Here is a 17208-nt window from a genome sequence, read left to right on the forward strand (position 1 = left end):
GACCACTACAATAACATCCAAATTTATCAAATCACCAGGCCAACTATGAAAACAAAACCAAACCCCAAATACAAAACAAACCAGCCATATTAATTGTAAATCTAAGCCTTATCTTCCACATACTGAAAGTTATCTGAGAGACATGAACAATAGTGAGGTTCTCTTGCTTTTTTGCCTACTGTAGTCACTTCAATATTCTAAACAAGGAAATGACAACCCTTTGTAATATGACTTTGGCCTGCCTTTTCTGCCATTGTAACCCTTTTGCTCCATGTGCCATAGTGAGGAGATATTCCCTAAGTATTCTGTGAATTTCCACTATTTTTCCAATCATCCTTCTACCATCACCTAACTCATGCAAATATATGGAACCATTGTTATCTAAAAGCACCTATCTTAAGAACTTTAACTGAAGTTAGATTTTAGGACTAAGGCCAGATTTAATGTTTATGGTATGGGAACATTACCTCGGGAATCTTCATTTGGTTTCATAATTGACATATAATAACTAATTTCATTCACACAAAGGCTTTATAAAGTTTGAAAGAGCATGACTCCAGATTCATTTTACAGGTAAGCAAATTGAAGTTTCCAAAGGTTAAAAGGCAGGCTTTCATACTTTGTGAAATATTAACAGTACAAATGCCCCTCAGTAACTAAACTGTCTATAGCATTTGGCAATATTAACTGTCTCCATTTTAAAACTGCTTCTCCCGTGGCTTCCATGTATGTTTTCCTCCTATGGAACTTCTTCACTTTGAGATTTCTCTTTGTATTCTTCAGTCTTGTAAATTTTAAAACAGAAACCTCTTCCATTTTTCACTCTGTCCCAGCGACTATCAAATTGTAGTATGCCCAGAATCTCCTGGAGTTTATTAAAAAACACAAACTGGGGCCTCCCCGGTGGCGCAGCGGTTGAGCGCTGGGTTGCGAAGCTGCCCGCAGCCTCTGCGGCGCTGGTTCGATCCCCGGCTGCTCCCTGGCCACCGGAGGAGGGTCCCGCATGGCGTGCAGACCTCTCCTGCCGCCCGCTGCTCCCCTCAGCAGTGTACTTCGGTCCTTCTGCCTGCTCTGCTCCCCGCTCTGGCTCTGGTGAATTCTCTCACCCTCCCGTGCTTCTGACTGTACCCAGTGCTTGTATAAATAAATAAATAAATCTTTGATAAATAATTAAATAAATCAATCAAATAAATCCTTTAAAAAAAACCACAAACTGCAGAACCATATCCCCAAAGTTTCTACTTTTGTAGAACACTATTAGTAACACAATTTTGAATACCCCCAAATCTAAATGGAAAGTCATATAGTAATTAATCAAAAAGAAAAACTTCCTATGAAATCCAGTGTTTTCAGATCACAGAAAATAGGTATTTGACATATGAAAAAGAATAACCAAAAACAGAAATCGAGAATTAATCAACAAAACATAAATGGAAAACAAACAAAATCAGAAGAATAAAACCGGAAATCATAAATAGATTAAAAGAAAAAATTAAATCTATTAGGAATGAGACAGAAATAAAAATAGAGATCTGTGAGAAAGTAAAAAGTATTATTAGAGAATTTCAAGTTCTATTCTAATACATTGACTATCTAGAGAAATTGTTGGTTTTGTGATTAAAAACATAAATGACCATTTAAGTTAAACATCCAACTACCAGGGAATTGAAAATTTACCACAAACAAAGTCTAAGCCCCTTAGCTATGCCATAGGCAGAAAAATTCATTTTAATCACAACTATCTTCTAAAAGCCCAGTGAAAAACTGGTCTTTTGGGTGTTTTTTTACTTGTTTGTTTTGTTTGTTTGTTTAGGTGAATAGATCAGGCAAGGTTTAATAGCAGTGGTAATAGAATATTACATATTTCTCAACATCCATCACAGAACAATTTCTATGGAGTTGTGAACCTCTACCCTTAAAACAAGGTGTTGTAAATCAACATTTCTTCAATAAACATACTTATAAAAGTTGTTTTAAGTCACTAAGTCTTGCGGTTGTTATATAATTGATGACTACTTTCTTTGCCCATCAAAGGAGAAAATGATTATTTTGTACATTCTATAGTTAGACTTTGACTTCAGGTCTGAAATTTGCTTACGTGACAGAACATTGCTTAATGGAAACTGCCTTTTCTCTCATATCCATGAGGTAGAGTCAAAGTAACTTAGGTTAATTAGATTAATGTGTAGTTCTGAGAATTCCTTTTTCATCCTGTGGGATAAACCCATTTCTGCCATCTATGTATAAGACTTTGAGTGGAGAGGACGCAAGTAAGAAAGTTAATGTTGGCAATTGCCCTCAAACTCTGTATATAAATACAAAATGTTGTTACTGCTTTTGTTGTAGAACATTTAATCCAATGTAGTCAATTTCCCATAATTCATAATGGAAGTCTGTGATAGCATGATTGAATCAAATTCAGTCTAACAAACTTTATTCTGGAGTCATGGAAAACCACTTCACTGGCTTTAAGTAAATTCCCTGGAGTGGCACTAACTGGCCGTGTATCTTGAGCAAATTATTGACTACTTTTAAGCTTGAGTTACCTTATTTATAAAAATGTGTTATTGCACAGTTGTCTTAGTTATGCAAAAGGAGTGGCCCAAAGTAGTGCATGGCACCATGGAGATAGACAGTAAAGTGTCACAGTAAAGACGGTTCTAGAGCTACATTGCCAGGATTTCAATTCCTGCTAGCACTTAATTATGTAACGTGGACAAATTACATAATCTATGCCTCCTTATCTCCTGTGTGTACTTGGGATAACAACAGCAATTATAGAACTGTTTTGAGAATGAAATGAACATAAATAAAGGGCTTACTCTAGGAGCTGAAATGAGATCAAGACTGAAATAAAATGATGAGCCCTGTTAGCCAGTTATTATTAGCAGTACATGATAGTGTCCCATTCTTAATTCCTGTCAAAGCTAAGCCTTAAGTTCACCATTTTGATTTCTTTCTTTCCTATTTCCATTATTTTGTCTGAGATGTCACCCCCTCCCTCCAAAATGGCAGGGAAATAGAAGGTATTTACTCAACAACCTTCAAAATTAGGGGAAAAAAGATAAAAATTCATGGACAAATCCAACAAATTTTATTGAATGACAATACTGAATCAGGCACAGTGAAGTACATTATTACTCCATTTGCTGTATCTGTTATCAAGCAGCAAAGCTAAGGAACAACTGTCATCTATTTTGATGCCCTCATTAACACATTTAAACGGTGTCGTGATATTCCTTGGAGGATACGGCTGTGTCTCTGCATCTTCCAAGTTGTTAAGGCATCTTTTTGATCTGATAATCTGATTGCCATTTAGATCCAAGCACGCTATGGAACATGGGGATCAAAGTAGAAGGGAAGCAAAATAAGGTTATAAGGGAAATTATCTTATAAGAGCTAATATAGCCTGTGTGCAAAATGTACATATATTAGTAATAAGAAACTCGTTCAAATCAACACTGCAGACACAGAATTAAAGTGAGATTCAATTCTGTGAATCCATTTGCAAATCTGCAAACTAGGAAGAAGGATCACCCCATTTCCCTGAGTGGTCAATAAATGCAATGATTACAGTAAAGACTAAGTTCTTTTATAATTCACCCTAGTAATGATTGACTTGCATTTCAAAACAAATTTCAGTCCTCTCCCCTTCCCTTTCCCCCCTGCAAAAAAGAAAGATAACATCACCAGTGAGTAAAATTGTTTAGAAATAGGGCTTTAGCATTTGCATAACTTGATTCCTTAGACACAGCCATTTTCTTACAATACAGGTTATTACAATAACATCAAGTGCATCAGGTAAGTAGACCAAGTACACTGTAGTCTGTAACAGAATCAGGCAAAAGTCTATGGCAGTTAAAAGTCTGGCTCCAATCAGAACATAATACCTTAGAAAACTGTCTTCCTTTGGATCATAATTACACTTGGGGATTTGAGGTCTGGTCTCAAAATGATTTGCAGATAAAAGAGAGACAGCAAAACGGGCTTACCCCAGGACAGTAACCAACCCTAAACTATTACAAATGAGAGGTAGAGAGTTTCATAACTCAACCTTCTACTTCTAGATTTTTTTAGGAAAAATACTTAACATCAAGATAATCAACATGCCTCCTGTCACAGACAATGAGCTATTTCAGTGTAGTGACTTTGTCTTTTGCATCTTCAACATTTAGCACAGTAGCCACTCATCTGCTGAATGAAGGAAAAACCTTCACCTGTCCAAAGATCAATTCCATCTAAAATTGATTAGAGTAAAATCTTTATTGGTTCCACATGTAACACATGTAACATGAACTCCACCCCACACACAATGACAGCCTAATGTTCCTTTATTTCATTTCTTTAAATATTTTTATTGCTTTCTCCTTTGTGTTCCTTTAAGTGTTTTTATTTATGTAATTATTTAGCATCCTCTACTTTGGTTTACATTGTCATGCTAGATGAGCTTTTAAAGGATAGACCCTATACCTTTTTTATTTCTTCCCAGAGACCTAGCATCAAAATAGCTTTTATTTGAAAAATTTATTTTGCTTTGTTGAATAGTCCACCATATCAAAGTCTAATATTTTTCTGTCATTCTGACTTGTTTTACTACACATAATTCCTTCAAACTTCCATTTTGCTGTAAATGGCAACTCTTGGTTTTCCCTTAGGGGCTAAATAGAATGCCATTGTGTGGATATATCATATCTTCTTTATCTAATCCTCTATCAGTGGGCATTCTTAAAATATTTTAACTTATTAATGTCCAACATCAAAAGGCATATGTTTCTATTCTAGAGCCACTGGAATTAATCTCTGATGTTTATCTGGTTGAGACGAACATCTTAGATTTGTCTGTTAAACCTTCCAATTTTGCACAATGCCTATAATATCCTCAGCTATCAGTCAATTCTTACAATCTTTTATTCAGTCCCAGTGAAGATGGAATCAGACTGAGATAAAAAGGATAGTTCTGTGTTTGTTCATGCAGTGGATACATTCAAGACGTAAACATGAGAAAGGATACCTCTGCAACAAAGTCTTTGATCAATCTGGATTACTCACCTCCCTGAGCCTTCATTTTCTCATCTCAAGACAGATCCATCCTGGAAACTTTCTGGTTCCCTTTTCATTCTAGTGTTCTATGATTTGTTTCTATTTCAATAGATCGCAATTTCAAACACTCACTAATACATTTTGCTGGAGGTTGGTCTGCCAGAGCAAATAAGAAGTCCAAGAATGTTTCACATCTTATTCCACATCTAGACTTGAGGCAACTCAGGACAGTTGGACACTAAATATGCCTAAGAGAATTCCTCATTTTTGAATGGAGAAACGTCTTATGCAATTTAACCAGTTAATGCTAGGTTTAAATGTATTTTTTACTAAAGCTGCACACTGAAATCAACCAATGGACTGTATTTTACTACTGAGTGCTCCCCCCAGCGATACTATTTAATTGGTCTAAATACAGCCTGGGCAGCAGAATTTTTTAGCTCTTTAGGAGATTCTAACCTGAGGAGATTAAGTATTGGCAAAGAGCAATGATTCTCAAACTTTAGTGACAATCAGTCACTGGGAAGGATTATTAAAACAAATATTGGCTGGGTGCCCTAGTCGGTTTAGAAACCGAATGTAAGTCTGGGTGAAGCCAAAGAACGTGTTTTCCTAAGAAGTTCCTAGGTAATCACACTGTCCAGAGACCTCACTTTGAGAAACACTGCCAGTGAGGAAAGATCATTGATGGTGGCACCTGAAGTCCTGAGTTTAAATCCTGATTCTTTATTACCACCTATGTAACCTCAAGGAAGTAATTTATGCTTTTCTTTTTTGGTGTCTTTATAACAATACTTAGATCTCAGAGTTGTGAGTCAAAAACAAATAATGCACCAGTCACGATTTAGTACAGAACCTAGCACAGAATGCAAGTATTACAGAATACAAACAATAATTTGCTTTTTCCATTGCACATGGCTAACTGGGATAGTTAAGTTAAATCAACAGCACACACTAATAGTTGGCAGGAAAAAAATAGACACACCAAAGCAAACAATCTTATTAGAATTAATGTACAAGATAGAATGATACATAGAGAGGTGTTTTAAATATATGATCTCAAAAATACTTTGCCTCAATTTTGAAAAGGAATACTAGAGTTAATCTGGAAAGAGGATGTGTTTCTTAATGACCTACAATAGACTGATACCGCCTCTATAATAATTTACTTTTATAGAGAACCAGAAATAAGACATATCTGCCTAAATAACAGCATATCTAACTAAAAATTAATATATTGATCTATAAATGCTATTTAAATCGAGACAAGCTGAAATATTAAAGTGCATGAAAATCCCTATTAGCAGTCAAAGCAAAACTTCTACCAACAATGGGATAGGTGTTCTTTTTATTTACATATAACAAACAAAAAACTAGTTTCCTCCCTGCTTGCCATTTACTTCATTTTGTACGTGTCAAGGTCCTCTCAGGAGTGAGTGTCTAAAGCCTGAGATGAAGTCCAGGAGGTAAGCAGGTCCACTGTAGAAGCTGCTGCATGCGCCACCAGACACGGAAGGCGCCAGAGGTTGTGCTCTACAGTGGGGCCAGTGGAGGTGAGAACTGGAATACTGTCAGTGTTTCTCTGTGTAACCTACAAATGCAGTTGTCTAAGTGAATCTCAAAGGTGCTGAAGAGTTCAGGTCTAAAACCATGAAGTCTTACCACGGTTATTTAAAGTACGTTGCTCCCTATACTAATAGTTGATCCCAGAGGGACAGTCTTACCAGGGTTTTTATTTTCAAAAGCCTTCCCTCTCTACTCTGGCCTGATGCCATTAGGGGTCAGCTTTCTTCTTCTAAATGCCAAAATAAAAAATGATGGTTGTCTGACATCTTTGTAATTGCGTTGTGTTAGGAACAATATCATTTCTTTTATTGTTTTCAACTGTTAATTACTTTTTAACTTCTCAACTATTTATGAGATCATTTAACTAGACTGTAATTTCCTCAAGGATCCTTATCTTGTCCCTTTCTTCCATGCAACTGTCTCAAGTCCCTCAATTCTCAGTAACCGTTTCCTTTTGCTGTCTGCAACATAAACTTGATACCAACTTACAATGCCTTGCCTATGGACTAATGTCATTTTTATATGCATGTGTGTTCTCTTTCCAAATGGAACTAAAAAAAAACTTTTTGGGGTGGAGGCTATGTATTTCGCGTCTTTGTAGAAAGTGTCTTAACGAAGCTGATATGTGATCAACATCTGAAAAATTCTAAATTATCCATACTAAAAACTGGACATAACTGGTTGCCTGAGAGAAAGTCCTCACAATCTGGCTTGTATATTTGGAGGATAGAAAACTTTCCTTAAAGCCAAAAAGTCAGGCTCAGTTCTCTCTTCTTAGTGTTTTAAAATCACCCTTCAATGCTACCTAAGCAGGAGGCTTCCCTCCTTGTTACTGTCTTACTGCCCATTCATCCACATCCTTCTTTCAAGGTTTCCCCATGAAAAGTCCATCAAAATTCCCTACCTCAGAAACAAACAAAACCCTCCTCTTTCCCTCTCAAGCAAAATGACTTATTCATTAGAAGCCATAACCAGTACTTAAAGCCTTTCAACAACAAATTAAAAGCAAAAGAAAAAAACAACTAGCAATCCAAACCCTCCCAACCAAACCAGAAGCAGAACTGATTTCATGCCCATCCTGCAGGGAAGCAATTTGTTCTCTCAGAATCTGCCCGCTCTTAGAAACCAAAAAGACTGGTGACAGCCAGCGTTCAGAGGCCACCAGGGAGGCACTGTTTTTTCTTTCTAGAATTTTCTCACTGGGTTGGTTTGGCACCATCAATGCAACTCTGATACAGTCATTCCAGGAGATCCTTTAACAGGGCTGTAAGGTTCCCAAAAAGTCACTAGGATAGTTCCCAGATTTGTAAGATTTTTCAACAGGTTGATTTGTGCAAAGCTAGATTATGGTATTTTACCTCAACTTCATCACAGCTAATATGAGAAAAAAAAATTATTCTAAAATTTTTAATTAGTTGTTACAGTGTTCTTTTCTTTTTTAATGACTCAGATTGGGCTTCCTCATTTAAAGCTCACTCTCCCTCTCAGATTCAATAAAGATTATTCCCTGCATTAGAAACCGCAAAATAGCTTTCCACCTATATAAGGCATCACCGTTACACAACCATGTCTGCATGTGTGTGTGTACACGTAGGTATATGTCATACATATATTTGCATTTTTAAAAAAAGTAAAAATGCTTTCTTTATTCTCTTTTGTTTAATATAGGCACCCAAGTATGTGGTTTGAAACTAAATAAAGGCCACAGGAACTTCCCAAGGAAGATCTTAAAAAGAAAAATCCTCTCTGGTCTTTTCTGGTCTCTGAGGCATGCCAGTTAGAAAAGAGGTATTACCCATGGGAATGAAAAGACTGGATCTTTCCTTCTTTGGGTTGCAGCTTAACTTCCATTGGTGGTGCTAGTAAAATACATAATTTGTTCTAAGCAAGTCTTGTCTTCAGCTTTCCTTCAAACACGGACTTTACTCTCCCATTAGAGTACGAAGATTTGAAAATTTTCAACAGCAAGTTTCTGGTTGGGTAGCAGTCTCTTTTAAACCATGTGTAGGCTTTGCAGAGAGAGGGAAAGATGGGAGAATGGTAGGGAAGGAGGATGAGAGAAGAGAGAAATGTATCTTCATCAGGAGCACTGGAAGAACGTGAACTTTTCAAAGGTGATGCCGGTATCTCATGAAGGCCCAGGCTAGTACCATGGTGAAGGCAAACACTGGCACCAGCACCGCAGCTATGGGAACACCACTGGGCTCTCCCTCACCTCGATGCCCTATCGGCCCATTCTGCACCTGTGACTGGAAGGGAAAGAAAAATGTTAACTCTAGTGCCTAATGCATATTTACCACAAAAAAAGTTCAAACTGACATAACAGCTGGGTCTAGGGTCTCCAGAGTAGTCAAACCAATAAACCTGGAAGCACTAGTGGCAAGGGAGTCCTTTTTCTTTCTCTTGAGTTGATACTTCCGTGTCAATGATTCTTTGGAAACAAAATGCCTGATGGGAGGCATTTTACCTCACCATGCTACTGACCTAAAGGGGTTCTAAGTCAGATAACCTCTTTCTGTTTCTCTATTGCCTCTACCAAACTCTTACCAGGGAAATGAAGATATGATGAAGCCTATTGATACAATAGGGATCTGAAAAGTACTGGGTAAGAAAGATTTTTTTTTTTTTTAGAGGCATATTTATTTACTTAGATACATGCACTGGGTACAGTCAGAAGTGCGGGAGGGTGAGTTCACCAGAGCCAGAGCGGGGAGCAGAGCAGGCAGAAGGACCGAAGTACACTGCTGAGCAGCGGGCGGCAGGAGAGGTCTGCGCGCCATGCGGACCCTCATGTTCGAATCCGAGGCCGCGGGCAGCTTCGCAACCCAGCGCTCAACCGCTGCGCCACCGGGGAGGCCCAGGAAAGGTATTTTTACTTAGATTATCAGTCATCAGAGTGCAATAAGAGCAGATCTGAGTCATGTTAATGCAGTGCAATGCCACATAAATACCTTCAATACCCAAAAGGAACCCACTCCCTCCTAAATGGGGCCATGTCCAGCACTGCCTATTTTTTGTTTAAGATTTATTTATTTATGCATACAAGAGCTGGGGTACAAGTCAGAGATGTAGGGGGGTGGTGAGAGGATTCACCAGAGACAGAGTGGGGAACAGAACAGGCAGACTGACCAAAGTACACTGCTGAGGGGAGCAGCGGGCAAGTCAGGAGAGGTCTGCTGCACCAGGTGGGTTGCTCCCTGGCTGGCTGGGGATTGAATCACTCATGCTGCAGAGGCTGTGGACTGCTTCATAGTATGGTGCTTAGCCCCTTGTGCCACCAGGGAGGCCCCAGCATTGCCTATTTTGTAATACTAGCCACAAATAAAGGTTAAACATCTATGGAGCGGAGGCAAATGACTCAGTAAGTAAAAAGAAATCACATCGTAGTGATTGTAATTTTCCATTGCCTTAAGCATTCCCTTTTGTGGCTGATGGTCTTTCTTCATTTTAGTCATTTTTTTTTTTTTTAAGATTTGTTTATTTATTTATACAAGCACTGGGTACAGTCAGAAGCACGGGAGGGTGAGAGAATTCACCAGAGCCAGAGTGGGGAACAGAACAGGCAGACTGATGAAATACACTGGTGAGGGGAGCAGCGGGCGAGACAGGAGAGGTCTGTCGCGCCTCGTGGGACCCTCACCGGCGGCCGGGGATCGAACTGGTGCTGCAGAGGCTGCGGGCAACTTTGCAGCCCAGCACGCAACCACTGCACCACCAGGAGAGGCCCAGTCATTATTTTTAAGGGTGTTTTTTCTTAATATCGACTTTCAATAGCTAACTTGCAATAATTATGGTACCATTTTGGTTTGGTTAGATTTAACTGGTCATTACATGAAAATGACCCCTCAATCTGAAAGGCAAGACCGCACAAACTACCTTTTCCACACTATTCCAACCTCTACAGTTTTCATTTGTTTCCTAACGAGATGTTCTGAGAGGTTATGCTCAACAGAAAGACATGGTTTTTAGGGCAAGGCTAATTCCTTGACCAGAATTTGCTTTACTAGGTATTATTTATAGATGTTTCCTAGAAAGTGAACACTGGACATCATTTCCCACACACCTTCACAAAGAACTCTAATCATATCTGAAGCGCGTGCCTACAATACCTTGCCTTCATCTAGTGCATAAATCCTTCCATGATTTAGAAACAAAGAAGAGCCACGGCAGAAGCAGCTGATTACCAATACTGTCTCCTGGGGACCTGTTTTCTAACCTATCACTCCCAGATTCTGTTAGTAACTGTTTTTTTCCCTTAATTATCTTTCATGCCTTGCCCTTTCCACTTTTTTCAGTATCTCCTTTTGAACTCTTCTTCAGGCTCTGAAGCCTCACTCATGCCAAGGGAGGATCAATTAAGATGGAGTAACTTTAAAGGAACACTGAGCTTGTACTGTAGATGTACTCTAAAATCCTTGGTACTTCGTATGGGAGGAATTCTGTCCACCCAGGCTTCCCTCCCTATCATGAAAATTCTAAAATATTAGAAACTAAGCAGTGGATGCAGGGGTGGGTGCTGCCTTGATAAATTTCCTTTTTCTTGGAGATTCCTGTTGAGCCCTAATGCTAAGGTCAAGATGATCACCGAGGGGATAAGAAAAGGGCTCCTTGTGGTGAAAGGAAACAGCATGTTGTGGATATCAGAAAATCCAACATCATAGTTAGTTTGTTAAATAAGAATGTTCAAAGGCAGACATGTATTTCTTTCCCTACTACAAATATAAAATCAATTCTGGTTGTATTTTCAAATTTCATTTTCAAGCTTTATATTTAAGCTTTACATTACCTTGAAGCTAGAACCTGCGTTGCAAACACACCATTAAGAGTTTCCTTTAATAATAAGCAGAAGCCCCAGAGGATCTATCTCAAAGAAGCTCATCAAAAGAGAATGAGGGGCCTCCCCGGTAGTGCAAGGGGTTGAGTACCGCACTGCGAAGCAATCCGCAGCCTCTGCAGCACAAGTTCAATCCCCAGCCGGCCAGAGAGCAACCCACATGGCAAGGCTGACCTCTCCTGTCTCGCCAGCTGCTCCTCTCCGTAGTGTATTTCAGTCAGTCTGCCTGTTCTGCTCCCCACCCTGTCTCTGGTGAATCCTCTCACCCCCTGAATCTCTGACCTGTACCCCAGCTCTTGTATGCATAAATGAATAAATCTTTTAAAAAAAGAGAAAGAAACAAAAGCCAAACACAATATCAAAGATGACACCAGAGGGTTTATTCTCAAGAATGGTACAAAAGCCTGGTGCCAGGCTGTCGGCTGCCAATGACACCTACCCTGTGTTGCACTCTGAGGGACACAGCGTAGCCTGCATTACGAAAGAGGTTTACAGCATCCTGATGTAGCAGGTTCTTTAGGTCTTGGCCATTTACCTGTCGGAAACAACAAGGAAAAAGCAGTAAGAGGGGTAGAAAGCAAACTCCCAGGTCAAAGATTTTTCATGTGACCAAACATTTGAAAAACAAGCTCCCACAGAGCAAATTCCGAGGGCCAAGAGAAAGAGCAGTTACTTAGAACTTACAGTAACTTTTTTCATTATATGCTCTCCTAGAACTGAGATTCCACGGTCCATTTAAAGGGCACGTAAATTTAAAAAAAGAAAAAAGTAGTCTCTTCTTTCTGAGGTCCTATAACCTGTCTTGTTTTGATAGCTGGGATCCTGATATTGTACTGGTATGTTTTCTATGAGCACCAGCTTGCTTCTCTATAGCTAACGTGATGTTCCAGATTACCATGATATCCTGTATATTCCTAACTCCTGGTCTTGCCAGCTTCAACTCTAGATATGGAACTCTATGAAACTCCCACAGTTTATTTTGATGTGGTACAAATTTATATGTTCCATTGGTCCTGTAATATTGGGAACAATTTCCCTTGATTCCATGGATACTCTTGTCCTCAAATATACTCAAAACTGCATTTTTGTGATGATATAAACTCCTCAAAAATATGTGAGATCAGGTCAGTTCTATGACTTACTGGTGAGAAATATAAAGGACTACTGGTATTAACGCTTTTAGTGTAAGGAATGAAACTGGCCACCAATGATGTCTATGCTGGGCTGCACCAATGACACAGCATAGCCTACTTTATGCAAGAGCCACATATCTTTTATACATGTCAGTGACAGCAACAGCAACAACAGCATCTAATATGTTTATTTGGTAGGTTCTGTGCTATATGCTTTACATATATCAGCTAATTTAATTCTCATAATAATCCTGTAAGGTTCACATTATTTTTATCTAGTTTTCACAGATGAAGGAACTGAAGCTCAGTGAGGTTAAGTAATTTACCCAAAGTCATAGCAAGTATAGGAGCCAGGGCTAGGGTTTTTAAATACTGCAAGGAAGATCAAAGTACCCCTTCATTTTGCTGTTCTTTCTGCACTATTATTCCTCTAATCTCAACTCATTAACATTCTCCACTCAGTTGAAGCTCAAGTGTTGACTTACCCAACTCTCATCTTTCTTCTCCAAGAGGTTCATATGTGTTTCTCTATTCTATCCTCTGTCAGTACCTTTGGTGAATTAATCTACCAACACTTTGGTCTTGTAGACTGTCTACCTTTCCCAAAAAGTAGTGTCCAGCTCTATTCTACTTTACAGGTACCTCTGGGCATAAGTCCTGGACTTCAACATTAAACATACTTCAGCTCCAATACCTTAAACTCTTAAAACTTGACAATTTCTAGCCCATTTTCTCTTCCTATTCCTGTACTGAATTTCTTCTTTATCCTCATCAAAATCTTTAACCATTTTAGACTTAACTTGAATCCTTACTCATTTAGGAGTTCCTGCTGTGATTTCAACAAAACACTTGGTAAACTCGGACACCCTTAATCCATGGTCTTTTGCCATGTTTACAGGACTGGGCTACCACTGCATTCAAGTTCCTTGTCATTACTGAGTTTAATATTCCTGGAGAAAGATACGCAGAGCCATGCTGGCTGACTCTGTTATATCATTACAATCCTCTCTTCATTTGGTAAACTCCCTAATGAATACCTAGTGGTAGCTGTTCTAGACTTTTTCTACCATCAAATCCCAACTCCAATCCCATCTTTCCTCTCAGCAGATTCCTCTGCTTTATCTTTCTGGGGAATACTGAAAACTTATCATAACATTCTCTCCATTTTCTTTTCTTCTCCCTCAAAGTTTCCTGACATCTGCTCACTGCTGCTTTCCCCTTCTCTCTGAATTAGCTCTATTTTCTTTATCTGGGCAAAACCAGCCACTAGTACTCTCGATCATATTCTTTCTAGGCTCCTCACAAATCTTAAGCAGTCATTTGCTCATCTCAATTCTTTAATTATTTCTTTCCTCAACTAAAGTTTTCTCATCTATAAAGAAAACAATGGAAATAATTTCTGGAACCCACTATCACCCTCTTCCAATCTTCTTCTTTCACTGCATAACTTGCTGAAAGAACTATTTATAGGCACTGCCTCCTCCCTCTTCCTTAGCCTCCATTCACTCCCTACTCCCTTATAATTCATACTCTATGAGGTGAGAGGGAAGAACATCCTGCCCTGCAGGTCTGCAGTGACTTCCAATCACCAAATACTGTAGCTCTTTTTCAGTCTACAGACTCTCCCCTCTCTTTTGCATATCTCTCCTGTCTCAGCGTATGAATACTTAGTTCTCTTTGTTTCTAAGTTATTTCTTTCCTGATTCCTCTTCCTTCCTTATTAAGGTAAGCAAATATTTCTCCATGACAGTAGTGCTTTGTCTTCTTACCTTTTGACCTGTGATAATCTTTTATTATTTCGACCTGTAAGACAACGCTCCAATTTTTATCCACATGTCTATTTCTGAACTTGCCAATTTCCAGCTGGGTGCCTGTATCTGGGAATTCTACCAGACTCCAATCCAACATATCCAAGCCTCTTCATTGCTTTCCAAAAAAAAAAACAGACTACTCTTACTTGCTTCTTAATTGCCATTGCCACTGTTTCAGACTGAAATTTTGATATTTTTAAATTCTCTTCGCTCAATCTTTACACACAGTATGTGGCCAGATCCTGTAGTCTAACATAATGACATTCTTCATATGCTATTTTTTCTTTTATTTCCTCTCTGTTTAAGCTGTGGATACTCTTAGTTGAACTACTGTGGTCACCTCTCTGAATTTTTTGTCTAGGTCCTCCCACATTCTAACCCATTCAAACACTGTATCTTCACATCCTAAAGCACAATTCTGTTTATACCACCTTAACACTCAAAAGCAAAAACAAAACTGGGAGAAAGGGAGGAAAAAGTGCTTGCCTGATATTTCACTTTGTTATGCCAAGTCCTCTAGGAAATGGTTTCAACCTATCTTCCCTGTTTAACTTATTGTAACTCTCTTTCATATATCCTATGAAAATCTAGCTAAATCACATACCTCACTGACCCTGGAACAAAAACATATATTCTTCATTCATACCTGTCCTCCAGCTGAATCCACCATCTGAATATGAATACCTTTTCCTTTTAAAAAATCTACTTTTCTTCTAAGATTAATCTTAAATAGGATCAATACTGCTAACTCTAGTATGGAAATATAATACAAGGTTTTCGAATTGATAATTTTGATTTTACGCTACCAAGCCACCTTTTGATTATGCCTTAGTTCATTTAGTAGATATGCCACAGGGAAAGAACTTCAGGGGTTCTAGAAACATCACAATGAAATCTCAATGGCTAATTTTCTAATTAGTTCCTAGGGGAGAAAAATAGGTGTAAGTTTGCTGATTTCAGTGAGAATGCTCAATTAATCTAGTCCAAACGATAACTGTATTTTCTCATTGTAAAAAAATAGGTATTTAAGTTAAAGACATAGGCATATTAATGAATGCCAAAGATATCAAACTCAGTATCAGAGTAATATAAATGCAATTGGAGAACTGAGTCACTATATGACATAAAGGCAGGAACATTGAGCTTGAAATAATCTTTGCCATAGTAGTCAGTAATAACTGCCAGGAATCTCTGCATATTTCTTATAATGTCAAAGTTATCCATGCATTTTATATGTGCTAACTTAGTCTTCACAATAGTCCTATGAGTCAGAAACTCCCATCTTATAGATGATAAAACCAGAAAGGCCAGGCAATTTGTCCAAAAATGTATAGAATGTAAGTGGCAAAGCCAGGATTCAAACTCAAGCAACTGGGCCCCAAAACCTTCACTTTAAAACACTGAACTAAATCTACATTGTTAGCAAGGATTTTATTTCAGCAATGTATTTGTTATCCATTAATTTGTAAATTCAAGTTTTGTTGGTTTGCAGTTTCACTTGTATCTTATATTACGTTTAAAAATTTTAAGAGTTGTATATAACTTAGCTCCTAGAGTTGTATAAGAGTGCTTATACATTAATATTTTTACCAATTTGTAAAAGTGAAGTAGCATTCCAATTTAAAAAGGAATTTACTTAAGCGCCACTTTACTGACAAGGCCTTTCTAGATAATTCCACAAGATGTGACAGTTATTTTTTTTTGAATCTCTATATTATGTAACTATCTAAAAGCTTAAACTGAACTCTGCTTTAAATCATATCACTTTAAATTCTATGGTAATTAACTTGGAGAATGAATTTCAATTCATTATTATAACTCCTATAGTATCTGAACAGTGCTTTGAACAACACTTAAGTATAATCACATGATTTCCTGAGGTTTGGTTGCAGAGTGCACTCCACAAAAGGTTTAACTACACAAAGTCTAAATGATATACTCTCAATATTACACAGAGCTGAAAGATAGGAGCTCTAACAGCAGCTTTACTTGCCAATGACTCAGGGTATAATCTTGGTCCTCATCAGGTAAAAGAAAGTGCTTACACAGAGCACAGACCAAGTATGCCAATTATGACTTTCAACCTCCTAGTTGAGCCCAAAGTATTTTAATAGAAAAGGACAGTTATTCTACTTGCTTAAAAAAAAAAAAAAATTCCCCCCAAAGAGGCCTTTAGAAATACAAAGGGAATTTCTTTTTAAAAGAAAGATTTCCATCATTTGCTCAAGGTAAACCACCCCATAAAATAAATTATGATTGTATCTTTTTTTTGACAGTCATCTCTACTACAAAGCTGAATTTGCTTTCCAATACTAAGTATTTTACAGATTCCAGCTCATACTAACTAACCTCCAAGTTCAATAGATTTTATCCCTGAATGTATGTGGAATCCATACTCTTTATTATTAGCCTTACTAATACACACCAGAGGTTCTTAAAATGTAGCCCCAGTAACATTAACATTAATCTGGGAACTTGTTAAAAGTACAAATTATTAGGCCTCATCCCAGCATTCTGCGTTCTAGCAAGCCCTTCAAGTGATTTTGAAATTTGAGTTTTCTTTATCCTAAACTGCTTGAAACAGTCTTCTGAATGGTTCTCTATACATGGACTGCTTAACTGGTTTAATACATAGTCTATGCATCCACAGATTTCATCAGTGATTTTTCATTCATTAGAGCAGTGTTTTTTCAAATATGGGTCTCTTGACCAATTGCACAAAATTCTGAAGTCAATGCAGTGGGATCAAGACCATGATTTAATTTTTAAAAAGTGAAAATCTTTTAAAAACACAACATATCACATGTAAAAGAAAGAAGTATTT

At 38.0% G+C, this 17208-nt stretch overlaps 1 protein-coding gene across 1 annotated transcript in view; it reads right to left on the reverse strand.

The window, feature by feature from the left end:
• Positions 1–3056: 3056 nt before the first annotated feature.
• SYNJ2BP (synaptojanin 2 binding protein) overlaps positions 3057–17208 on the reverse strand; it is a 33202-nt gene continuing 19050 nt past the window's right edge. The window contains exons 3-4 of the mRNA XM_037503603.2: positions 11880–11975; positions 3057–8855 (exon numbers count right to left, since the gene is read on the reverse strand). Of these exons, the coding sequence (XP_037359500.1) occupies positions 8715–8855; positions 11880–11975 (237 nt within the window). The 3' untranslated portion in view covers positions 3057–8714. The remainder of the gene's footprint in view (positions 8856–11879; positions 11976–17208) is intronic.

Source organism: Talpa occidentalis, unplaced genomic scaffold, assembly GCF_014898055.3.
Source record: "Talpa occidentalis isolate TD23 unplaced genomic scaffold, MPIMG_talOcc4v2.1 talOcc4.11, whole genome shotgun sequence".
NCBI lineage: Eukaryota > Metazoa > Chordata > Mammalia > Eulipotyphla > Talpidae > Talpa > Talpa occidentalis.